This window comes from Chiloscyllium plagiosum, unplaced genomic scaffold, assembly GCF_037043375.1.
Source record: "Chiloscyllium plagiosum isolate Xiang-an unplaced genomic scaffold, Cpla_swu_hap1 HiC_scaffold_10, whole genome shotgun sequence".
Taxonomy (NCBI): domain Eukaryota; kingdom Metazoa; phylum Chordata; class Chondrichthyes; order Orectolobiformes; family Hemiscylliidae; genus Chiloscyllium; species Chiloscyllium plagiosum.
This window is the reverse complement of record NW_028270148.1, coordinates 108,775,348-108,788,126: the sequence shown is the minus strand read 5'-3', so window position 1 is coordinate 108,788,126 and position 12,779 is coordinate 108,775,348. Positions and strand designations below refer to the sequence as shown.

Below are 12,779 nucleotides of genomic sequence, written 5' to 3'. Positions count from 1 at the left end.
GAGAGGTCTTGAATGAGTACTTTTCTTCAGTATTTACGAACGAGAGGGACCGTATTGTTGAAGAGGAGAGTATGAAACGGACTGGTAAGCTAGAGGAGATACTTGTTCGGAAGGAAGATGTGTTGGACATTTTGAACAACTTGAGGATAGACAAGTCCCCCGGGCCTGACGGGATATATCCTAGGATTATGTGGGAAGCAAGAGAGGAAATTGCAGTACCGTTGGCAATGATCTTTTCGTCTTCGCTGTCAACGGGGGTGGTACCAGGGGACTGGAGAGTGGCGAATGTTGTGCCCCTGTTCAAAAAAGGGAATAGGGATAACCCCGGGAATTACAGGCCAGTTAGTCTTACTTCGGTGGTAGGCAAAGTAATGGAAAGGGTACTGAGGGATAGGATTTATGAGTATCTGGAAAGACACTGCTTGATTAGGGACAGCCAGCACGGATTTGTGAAGGGTAGGTCTTGCCTTACAAGTCTTATTGAATTCTTTGAGGAGGTGACCAAGCATGTGGATGAGGGTAGAGCAGTGGATGTAGTATACATGGATTTTAGTTAGGCATTCGATAAGGTTCCCCATGGTAGGCTTATGTGGAAAGTCAGGAGGCATGGGATAGAGGGAAATTTGGCCAATTGGATAGAAAACTGGCTAACCGGTCGAAGTCAGAGAATGATGGTAGATGGCAAATATTCAGCCTGGAGCCCAGTTACAAGTGGAGTTCCGCAGGGATCAGTTCTGGGTCCTCTGCAGTTTGTAATTTTTATTAATGATTTGGATTAGGGAGTCGAAGGGTGGGTCAGTAAATTTGCAGATGATACGAAGATTGGTGGAGTTGTGGATAGTGAGGAGGGCTGTTGTCGGCTGCAAAGAGACTTAGATATGATGCAGAGCTGGGCTGAGGAGTGGCAGATGGAGTTCAACCCTGCCAAGTGTGAGGTTGTCCATTTTGGAAAGACAAATAAGAATGCGGAATACAGGGTTAACGGTAGGGTTCTTAGTGAGGTGGAGGAACAGAGGGATCTTGGGGTCTATGTTCATAGATCTTTGAAAGTTGCCACTCAGGTGGATAGAGCTTGTAAGAAGGCCTATGGTGTATTAGCGTTCATGGGCAGAGGGATTGTATTCAAGAGTCGTGAAGTGATGTTGCAACTGTACAGGACTTTGGTTAGGCCACATTTGGAGTACAGTGTGCAGTTCTGGTCGCCTCACTTTAGGAAAGATGTGGGGAAGCTTTGGAGAGGGTGCAGAGAAGATTTACCAGGATGTTGCCTGGAATGGAGGATAGGTTGAGAGTGCTAGGCCTTTTCTCGTTGGAACGGCAAAGGATGAGGGGTGACTTGATAGAGGTTTATAAGATGATCAGAGGAATAGATAGAGTAGACAGTCAGAAACTTTTTCCCCGGGTGCAACAGAGTGTTACAAGGGGACATAAATTTAAGGTGAAGGGTGGAAGGTATAGGGGAGATGTCAGGGGTGGGTACTTAACCCAGAGAGTGGTGGGGGCATGGAATGCGCTGCCTGTGGGAGTGGTAGAGTCAGAATCTTAGGTGACCTTTAAGCGGCAATTGGATAGGTACATGGATGGGTGCTTAAGCTAGGACAAATGTTCGGCACAACAACGTGGGCCGAAGGGCCTGTTTTGTGCTGTATTTTTCGATGTTCTATGTTCTATGTTTAGCCGTGTCACTCCTGTTTACAACTTCCTCTTCAGCCGTGTCGCTCCTGTTTACAACTTCCACTTTAGCCGTGTCGCTACTGTTTACAACTTCCTCTTTAGCCGTGTCACTCCTGTTTACAACTTCCTCTTTAGCCGTGTCACTCCTGTTTACAACTTCCTCTTCAGCCGTGTCACTCCTGTTTACATCTTCCTCTTTAGCCGTGTCACTCCTGTTTACAACTTCCTCTTTAGCCGTGTCACTCCTGTTTACAACTTCCTCTTTAGCCGTGTCGCTCCTGTTTACAACTTCCTCTTTAGCCGTGTCGCTCCTGTTTACAACTTCCTCTTCAGCCGTGTCGCTCCTGTTTACAACTTCCACTTTAGCCGTGTCGCTACTGTTTACAACTTCCTCTTTAGCCGTGTCACTCCTGTTTACATCTTCCTCTTTAGCCGTGTCACTCCTGTTTACAACTTCCTCTTTAGCCGTGTCACTCCTGTTTACAACTTCCACTTTAGCCGTGTCGCTACTGTTTACAACTTCCATTTTAGCCGTGTCACTCCTGTTTACAACTTCCTCTTTAGCCATGTCACTCCGGTTTACAACTTCCTCTTTATCCGTGTCACTCCTGTTTACAACTTCCTCTTCAGCCGTGTCGCTACTGTTTACAACTTCCATTTTAGTCGTGTCACTCCTGTTTACAACTTCCACTTTAGCCATGTCACTCCTGTTTACAACTTCCTCTTTAGCCACGTCACTCCTGTTTACAACTTCCTCTTTAGCCACGTCACTCCTGTTTACAACTTCCACTTTAGCCGTGTCACTCCTGTTTACAACTTCCACTTTAGCCACGTCACTCCTGTTTACAACTTCCACTTTAGCTGTGTCACTCCTGTTTACAACTTCCACTTTAGCCACGTCACTCCTGTTTACAACTTCCACTTTAGCCGTGTCACTCCTGTTTACAACTTCCACTTTAGCCACGTCACTCCTGTTTACAACTTCCACTTTAGCTGTGTCACTCCTGTTTACAACTTCCACTTTAGCCACGTCACTCCTGTTTACAACTTCCACTTTAGCTGTGTCACTCCTGTTTACAACTTCCACTTTAGCCGTGTCACTCCTGTTTACAACTTCCACTTTAGCCACGTCACTCCTGTTTACAACTTCCACTTTAGCTGTGTCACTCCTGTTTACAACTTCCTCTTTGGCCACGTCACTCCTGTTTACAACTTCCACTTTAGCCGTGTCACTCCGGTTTACAACTTCCTCTTTAGCCGTGTCACTCCTGTTTACAACTTCGTCTTTAGCTGTGTCACTCCTGTTTACAACTTCCACTTTAGCCGTGTCACTCCTGTTTACAACTTCCACTTTAGCCGTATCACTCCTGTTTACAACATCCTCTTTAGTCGTGTCACTCCTGTTTACAACATCCTCTTTAGTCGTGTCACTCCTGTTTACAACATCCTCTTTAGTCGTGTCACTCCTGTTTACAACATCCTCTTTAGTCGTGTCACTCCTGTTTAGAACTTCCACTTTAGCCGTGTCACTCCTGTTTAGAACTTCCTCTTTAGCCGTGTCACTCCTGTTTACAACTTCCACTTTAGCCGTGTCACTCCTGTTTAGAACTTCCTCTTTAGCCGTGTCACTCCTGTTTACAACTTCCACTTTAGCCGTGTCACTCATGTTTAGAACTTCCTCTTTAGCCGTGTCACTCCTGTTTACAACTTCCTCTTTAGCCACGTCACTCCTGTTTACAACTTCCACTTTAGCCGTGTCACTCCTGTTTACAACTTCCACTTTAGCCACGTCACTCCTGTTTACAACTTCCACTTTAGCTGTGTCACTCCTGTTTACAACTTCCACTTTAGCCACGTCACTCCTGTTTACAACTTCCACTTTAGCCGTGTCACTCCTGTTTACAACTTCCACTTTAGCCACGTCACTCCTGTTTACAACTTCCACTTTAGCTGTGTCACTCCTGTTTACAACTTCCACTTTAGCCACGTCACTCCTGTTTACAACTTCCACTTTAGCTGTGTCACTCCTGTTTACAACTTCCACTTTAGCCGTGTCACTCCTGTTTACAACTTCCTCTTTAGCCACGTCACTCCTGTTTACAACTTCCACTTTAGCCGTGTCACTCCTGTTTACAACTTCCACTTTAGCCACGTCACTCCTGTTTACAACTTCCACTTTAGCTGTGTCACTCCTGTTTACAACTTCCACTTTAGCCACGTCACTCCTGTTTACAACTTCCACTTTAGCCGTGTCACTCCTGTTTACAACTTCCACTTTAGCCACGTCACTCCTGTTTACAACTTCCACTTTAGCTGTGTCACTCCTGTTTACAACTTCCACTTTAGCCACGTCACTCCTGTTTACAACTTCCACTTTAGCTGTGTCACTCCTGTTTACAACTTCCACTTTAGCCGTGTCACTCCTGTTTACAACTTCCACTTTAGCCACGTCACTCCTGTTTACAACTTCCACTTTAGCTGTGTCACTCCTGTTTACAACTTCCTCTTTGGCCACGTCACTCCTGTTTACAACTTCCACTTTAGCCGTGTCACTCCGGTTTACAACTTCCTCTTTAGCCGTGTCACTCCTGTTTACAACTTCGTCTTTAGCTGTGTCACTCCTGTTTACAACTTCCACTTTAGCCGTGTCACTCCTGTTTACAACTTCCACTTTAGCCGTATCACTCCTGTTTACAACATCCTCTTTAGTCGTGTCACTCCTGTTTACAACATCCTCTTTAGTCGTGTCACTCCTGTTTACAACATCCTCTTTAGTCGTGTCACTCCTGTTTACAACATCCTCTTTAGTCGTGTCACTCCTGTTTAGAACTTCCACTTTAGCCGTGTCACTCCTGTTTAGAACTTCCTCTTTAGCCGTGTCACTCCTGTTTACAACTTCCACTTTAGCCGTGTCACTCCTGTTTAGAACTTCCTCTTTAGCCGTGTCACTCCTGTTTACAACTTCCACTTTAGCCGTGTCACTCCTGTTTAGAACTTCCTCTTTAGCCGTGTCACTCCTGTTTACAACTTCCTCTTTAGCCGTGTCGCTACTGTTTACAACATCCTCTTTAGTCGTGTCACTCCTGTTTACAACTTCCTCTTTAGCCGTGTCACTCCCGTTTAGAACTTCCTCTTTAGCCGTGTCACTCCTGTTTACAACTTCCACTTTAGCCGTGTCGCTACTGTTTACAACTTCCACTTTAGCCGTGTCACTCCTGTTTACAACTTCGTCTTTAGCCGTGTCACTCCTGTTTATAACTTCCTCTTTAGCCGTGTCACTCCTGTTTACAACTTCCACTTTAGCCACGTCACTCCTGTTTATAACTTCCACTTTAGCTGTGTCACTCCTGTTTACAACTTCCACTTTAGCCGTGTCACTCCTGTTTACAACTTCCACTTTAGCCATGTCACTCCTGTTTACAACTTCCACTTTAGCCGTGTCACTCCTGTTTACAACTTCCACTTTAGCCGTGTCACTCCTGTTTACAACTTCGTCTTTAGCCGTGTCACTCCTGTTTATAACTTCCTCTTCAGCTACGTCACTCCTGTTTACAACTTCCACTTTAGCCGTGTCACTCCTGTTTACAACTTCCTCTTTAGCCGTGTCACTCCTGTTTACAACTTCGTCTTTAGCCGTGTCACTCCTGTTTACAACTTCGTCTTTAGCCGTGTCACTCCTGTTTATAACTTCCACTTTAGCCATGTCACTCCTGTTTACAACTTCCACTTTAGCCGTGTCACTCCTGTTTATAACTTCCACTTTAGCCGTGTCACTCCTGTTTACAACTTCCTCTTTAGCCGTGTCACTCCTGTTTATAACTTCCACTTTAGCCGTGTCACTCCTGTTTACAACTTCCTCTTTAGCCGTGTCACTCCTGTTTATAACTTCCTCTTCAGCCGTGTCACTCCTGTTTACAACTTCCACTTTAGCCGTGTCACTCCTGTTTACAACTTCGTCTTTAGCCGTGTCACTCCTGTTTATAACTTCCTCTTCAGCCGTGTCACTCCTGTTTAGAACTTCCTCTTTAGCTGTGTCACTCCTGTTTACAACTTCCTCTTTAGCCACGTCACTCCTATTTACAACTTCCACTTTAGCCGTGTCACTCCTGTTTACAACTTCGTCTTTAGCCGTGTCACTCCTGTTTATAACTTCGTCTTTAGCCGTGTCACTCCTGTTTATAACTTCGTCTTTAGTCCTGTCACTCCTGTTTACAACTTCGTCTTTAGCCGTGTCACTCCTGTTTATAACTTCCTCTTCAGCCGTGTCACTCCTGTTTACAACTTCCACTTTAGCCACGTCACTCCTGTTTACAACTTCCACTTTAGCCGTGTCACTCCTGTTTATAACTTCCTCTTCAGCCGTGTCACTCCTGTTTAGAACTTCCTCTTTAGCTGTGTCACTCCTGTTTACAACTTCCTCTTTAGCCACGTCACTCCTATTTACAACTTCCACTTTAGCCGTGTCACTCCTGTTTACAACTTCGTCTTTAGCCGTGTCACTCCTGTTTATAACTTCGTCTTTAGCCGTGTCACTCCTGTTTATAACTTCGTCTTTAGTCGTGTCACTCCTGTTTACAACTTCGTCTTTAGCCGTGTCACTCCTGTTTATAACTTCCTCTTCAGCCGTGTCACTCCTGTTTACAACTTCCACTTTAGCCGTGTCACTCCTGTTTACAACTTCCACTTTAGCCACGTCACTCCTGTTTACAACTTCGTCTTTAACCATGTCACTCCTGTTTACAACTTCCTCTTTAGCCGTGTCACTCCTGTTTACAACTTCCACTTTAGCCGTGTCGCTACTGTTTACAACTTCCTCTTCAGCCGTGTCACTCCTGTTTACAACTTCCACTTTAGCCGTGTCACTCCTGTTTACAACTTCCTCTTTAGCCGTGTCACTCCTGTTTACAACTTCCACTTTAGCCGTGTCACTCCTGTTTACAACTTCCTCTTCAGCCGTGTCACTCCTGTTTATAACTACCGTAAACTGTGAGGGCTACAAATCCCAGAGCAGGTCGATCCAAACTGGAAAAATCTGATCAATAGTTTCGACATGATTGACAGTTTCACAAAAGTTGATAGCTGAAGACACCATTGTAAACCTGGCATCTAAAGTGCGCAAAAGCACAGTTTGAGGCAATTCTCAAGGGAGGTTATGAATCTCAGGCAAATATTCTGAGGTAGGAACAGATGTGGGCCATTCAGCCCATCAAGTCGACTCTGTCATTCTCAGAGATTATGGCTGATATAATAATCATCAGCTCCACCCTCCTGCCTTTTCCCTGTAACCCATGATGCCCCGACTGATTAAAAGTCTGTCTCTCTCAGCCTTGAATATACTAAACTGCCCAGCCTCCACAACCCACAGACTCATTAACCTTCTCATCTCTGCCTGAAATGTGTGATGCCTTATTCAGAGAGGATGCCCTCTGGTCCTAGATGCTCCCACAAGGGGAAATAACCTTTCGGCATCTATCCTCTCAAGGCCCCTAAGAATCTTACATGTTTTAGTCAGGCTGTCTCTCATTCTCCTAAACTCCACTGAGTACAGGCCCAACTCTCCTCATCAGAAAATTCCGACATACACCGAATCAACCCGATTGAACTTTCTATGGACTGCCTCCAATGTTCGCACATCTTTCCTTATATAAACTGTCCTCATTATTCTAAGATCTTTCCATTTTTGTAATCCTTTGAAATACAGGCCAAGTTTCCATTTGCCTTCCCTGTTACCCAATGACCTCAGGTACACTAGCTTTTTGCGATTCGTGTGCTGGGACCTCCGAACCCCTCTGTGCAAAAGCCTCTGCAGTCCTTCGCCATTTAAATAATATTCCCTGACCAGAAATGTGAATGTGAGAACTCCTCTTGCCCTTGATCCGTGTCTGGGAACAGAGTAGGATCAGGGCCTGGATGGATGGGTTCAGAAAGCATGCTGCACAGCGAGTCCAAGTTTCAATCCCCAGCTCTGTGCTCAGGTCAGCAATCTCAGCTTGGCCTTACTCATCAATAATTTGCTGACTTCTGCCTTAAAATATTCAAAGATTTTGCTTCCACTGCCGTGTTCCAAAGACTCATGACCGTCTGAAAGAAAGAAATGGCCTCATCTTAAATGGAGAATCCCTTACTTTTAGACAGTGACCCCCCCTATAGCCGACCCCATGATGTGGCTATAACTTTCTTTGGAAATTTTACACAGAGTAACACAGAAATGTGCTTCGGGTAGAACATATCACAGAACACAGAGCAAGCACAGTGGGTTGTAGAGACTGGGTAGTTAGGTGTCTCAATTAGAGTGGTGCTGGAAAAGCTTTTCCAGCACCACTCTAATCTAGACTCTGATTTCCAGCATCTGCAGTCCTCACTTTTGCCGAGTTGATTTTAACCTTACTGCGAATCCTCTTGCAATTATGCCTCCCTTGAAGAAGTTTTCCTCCTCTCTCTACAAAGATCTCAGTGAGTCTCTCTCTCCCTGCAACTCCCAGGCCATCTCCTCTGCCCTGAAGCTCTTCAACCATGTCCTCAACCATGTCCTCTCTGACCTATCACCTTTATCCCCACCTCCACCCACCTATTGTACTCTTGGCTACCTTCTCCCCAGCCCCACCCCCCTCCCATTTATCCCTCCACTCTGGAGGCTCCCTGCCTCCATTCCTGATGAAGGGCTTTTGCCCGAAACGTTGATTTTCCTGCTTCTCGATGCTGCCTGACCTGCTGTGCTTTTCCAGCACCACTCTAATCTAGGCTGTGATTTCCAGCATCTGCAGTCCTTACTTTTGCCTGGGTAGTCCGGATTATTCAACGCTGAGAGAGCCAGACCTTCCATCAGTAAGGGAATCAAACGTGATGGGGAAAAGTGGGGCCGAGGGTTATCAGATCAACCATGATCTCTCAGAATTATGGAGTGGACTCAATGGGCTGAATGGCCTACATGGAGAAAGTGAGGACTGCAGATGCTGGAGAGTCAGAGTTGAAAAGAGTGGCGCTGGAAAAGCACAGCAGGTCAGGCAGTATCCGAGGAGCAGGAGAGTCAACGTTTCAGGCATAAACCCTTCATCAGGAATGTTCCTGATGACGTTGACTCTCCTGGTCCTCGGATACTGCCTGACCTTCTGTGCTTTTCCAGCACCACTCTTTTTGGTGCAGAATATCTTACATTGTTCCTTGTATATCACAGAAAACAAAGATGTTAATAACTAACCTAGCTTTGTTCTCACGATTGGGGATATTATCAGAGTCTTTTGATGCCAGTTTGTTGGCATACATTGATATACATTATCTCCAAAGTCTGCATCACTCATGCAATGTCTATCCATTGACAATACAGGAACCCCAATAAAGCACCTTCCTTGTGCAGTGTCATGAGCAGGCAATCACGTGAATAAAAACCAAAAATTAAACCAACCTCTCTTCGCATGTGCGGCGTTTGGTTCGTATTTCTCGATGAGCTGTTGCACTTGTTCTGGTTTCACTGGAGGGTACAGTATCTCGTTCAAACGCGGGTCTCTCTGCTTGGAATTGATGAACTCTGTCATCTGGTCTACCGTTAGATACGGTATGTCCTTTGCACCACTGAAAGAAGGGACAGAATAAAGCCCGGTAGATTACAGTCAGATTGGAACAACTACGGAATACTCTGAAATGAGGTGCAATTGGATATTCCTTTTGTGAGTTCAACCCAGTTGCACCTTTTCAAGTTCAATTCCACTAGCACCCACCCAGTCACTGAGAAAAACAACATTCGCTGCCCAACACAAGACATTGCTCACAAGAAGGGACAGCCAGAGACTTTTAACTAAGGAGGGAACTACATAGTCGGGTTTTCGAAGTCCCACCATGGGGATTACCCCCATTGTAGTCCGGTTGCTTGTAGTCCCATCTCCGAGTCAATAGTCCCACACACAGAACTTGCAGTTCCACAGGGAGGACTGGAGCACAAACACCCCAGCTAACCTTCCAGAGCAGTACCGACAGAGTGCTGAATCGTTGGGAGAGCTGCCTTTCAGATGAAGCAATAAAGCCCTGTCTGTCTCTCTTTGAGGGGGCAGGGTGTGTGCAACAGATCCCGGGGTCAACAGATGTGGAGCTCAGAAAGGCACAGCAAGTCAGACAGCACCCAAGGAGCAGGAAAGTCAACGTTTCAGGCCAAAACCCTTTATCATAGAGTCATAAAGATGTACAGCACGGAAACAGACCCTTTGGTCGAGCTCATCCATGCCGACCAGATATCCTAGTCCCATTTGCCAGCACTTGGCCCATATCCCTCTAAAGCCTTCCTATTCATCCATACGCCTTTTAAATGCTGTAATTATACCAGCCTCCACCACTCCTCTGGCAACTCATTCCATACATGCACCACCCTCCTTGGGTATTTACTCTATCCAAGCCCCTCATGATTTTATAGACCTCTATAAAGTCACCCCTAAGTCTTCGATACTCCAGGGAAAACAGCCCCAGCCTAGTCAGGACTGGGGAGGGGAGCCCAGAATTATACAGAGGGAGGGGGGTTTTGGGGTTGGGGGAAGGGTCGGTAGGATGGTGATAGGTGGATGCAGCTAGGTTGTTATTGTGATTGGTGAGTGGGAAGGGAGGAGGGGATAGCTGAGTAGGAAGATGGGCAGGTTAGGTCAGGTTGGGAAGGTGGAGGAGGGGAGGAGCTGGACATGGGATTAGGCTGGGGATGGGGAGATTTTGAAGCTGGTGAAGTCAATACTGAGGCCATTGGGCTGTAGGGTCCCCAGGCGAAATATGAGATGTTGTTCCTCCAGTTTACATCTAGCCTCACTCTGACAGTGGAGCAGGCGGAGGATGGATATGTCGCTGGGGAGTGGGATGGGGAATTAAAATGGATAGCACCTGGAAGCTTGGGTTGGTTGATGCATGCAGAGCGCAGGTTCTCCGTGAACTAATCCTGAGTCTGCGTTTGGTCTCCCCAGTAGAGAAAAGACCACATGGGGATCAGTGGATACAATAGATGAGGGTTGGGTGAATTGCAGGTGAATCTCTGCTGGACCTGGAAGGATTATTTGAGGCCTTGGATGGAGGTGAGAGGGGAGGGTAGGGACAGGTGTTGCATTCCTTGTGGTTGCAGGGAAAGGTACCAGGTGTGGTGGAGAAGCTGGTGGGGAGTGTGAAGTTGACGAGGGAGTGACCATTTTTCCATGGGAATTGGGCCTCACTCAGTTAGCAAAGGACAGCAACCTCTGCCCAGGCCCTTAATTGTATGATCCATACTGTGTAGAAGAGCAGGGAGTTGTCTCCTGTGTCCTGGTCAATAGTCCGATATTCCAAGGGTCAGACACTTGTCGGGTCAGCACAAACTGGAGTTGCCAGTTGAGATCCTGTGAGATCCTTGACTCTACGAGAATTCCCAGGACATTGATGGTTCCAATGGGCAATTTCCCTGCATTTGGAACCCTCCAAAAGAGTCAATCAAGATCTGAGGAATTGGAGAGTCCCACTTTCTGACAAACTAATAGTTACCCAGGAAAAGCTAGAGGATTAAAAGCCAAGGCTAAATCCTGGGTAACAGTTAAACTTAACCCCACAACTCACCCCAGTGCAACTTACATGTCCCCTAACCCTGAACACAGCCTGGATCCGGACCTAACAACCACTCCTGGTCAGCAACCTCCCCAAAGGCAATGTGATTCCACACAACCTTATACAAAGACCTGACACTGCATACGCCACACCTCTGCCCACTCCCATCCCTGCCGTCGCCCTCTGATACTATACCCCCCTCCCCCCCACCCCGGCACTTTGCACACAACCTTTTACTAGACTTGACACCCTTACCCCAGAACCAATTACCATCCTGAGCCCAGCCGTCAAAGTGGTTCTCTTCCTGATGCTGGACCTTTCAATCTTGGAGAACGGTGCACTGATTGCTGCCTTTAGAGAGTCTGGTTCGTATCGCCAGCTCCCCCCTCCCACCCAACTTTCCTGTATTACGGCCTAACCTGATTGATCTCAGCCAGGCTGCGAATTGCCAAAGGTGTTGGAATTGGAATTCTTGGCTAGAAACGTAGAACTCTGTCCTAACGACAAAAAATAACAAGAGCAGAGGTGGCAACATGATTGTGACTGCCGTTCTTCGGAGGGTCCAGGCCAATACTTATCCCTCAACCTCTCTTAAACAAAAAAGGAAAGCTGACTCAACACCATCTCTATCAAACACTCCCAGTACAGGGATTAAGCACCGAGTAAAGCTCATTCTGTTTTTTCGATGGGAAGTTAACAGAGGGTGCAGTTCCCTTGATGCTGCCCATAAACAACACCTCTGGGGCAGGGCCAACACAGGGATGAATACAGAGTCAAGTTCTCTCTACTCCTTGAATTAACAGTAAACTGGAAACTGTTTATCTCTCTACATCTTCACCAAAGAATGGATTATCTGGTCACTATCACACTGTCGTTACTTGGTGCTTGCTGTGCATAAATTGGTTGCTGTGTCTCCAATGCTACAATGGTAACTGTACCTCAACCAAACTTCATTGACTGTGAAGGCACTACTTTCAATTGGTATAATCCAAAATCCCCCTGTCACAAACCCATGGTCAAAGGGCATTTGCCACTCGCTAAAGTTTGTTGATGGAAATCCAGGGAAAATCAGCGAATACAATAAAGGTTAAAAGCATTGGTGATTTGTAAAATAACATGCCGCAAATTCATTAAGTACTAAGTAATGTACATTATGGGAAAGGCACAATTTGTCCGGCTTTGTAGAAACAGCAGAAGATTGGAATTAATTAGATAGCTTTTTCAAAAACCCAGCACATGTACAATGGGCCAAATGGCCTCTACCTTTTAAGATTCTGTTCATTGAAGAAATGTCAAGGATCTTCAACACAGAAGAAAGCAGGCCAGAAATCCCAAGGAGCTCAATTTTAATCATACATATTAGATTAGATTCCCTACAGTGTGGAAATTGGCCCTTCGGCCCAACCAGTCCACACTGACCCTCCGAAGAGTAACCCACCCAGACCATTTTCCCTCTGACTAATGTATCTAACACTATGGGCAATTTAGCATGGCCAATTCACCTGACCTGCACACCTTTGGACTGTGGGAGGAAACCGGAGCACCCAGAGCAAACCCACGCAGAC

The 12,779-nt window shown here is 46.2% G+C and overlaps 1 protein-coding gene across 2 annotated transcripts in view; it reads right to left on the bottom strand.

The window, feature by feature from the left end:
* The window catches only part of plcb1 (phospholipase C beta 1), an 867,193-nt gene that overhangs the window by 295,116 nt on the left and 559,298 nt on the right, over nucleotides 1–12,779 (bottom strand). For both annotated transcript variants that reach the window (XM_043696584.2, XM_043696585.2), the window contains exon 9: nucleotides 9,077–9,243. In XM_043696584.2, the coding sequence (XP_043552519.1) occupies nucleotides 9,077–9,243 (167 nt within the window). The remainder of the gene's footprint in view (nucleotides 1–9,076; nucleotides 9,244–12,779) is intronic.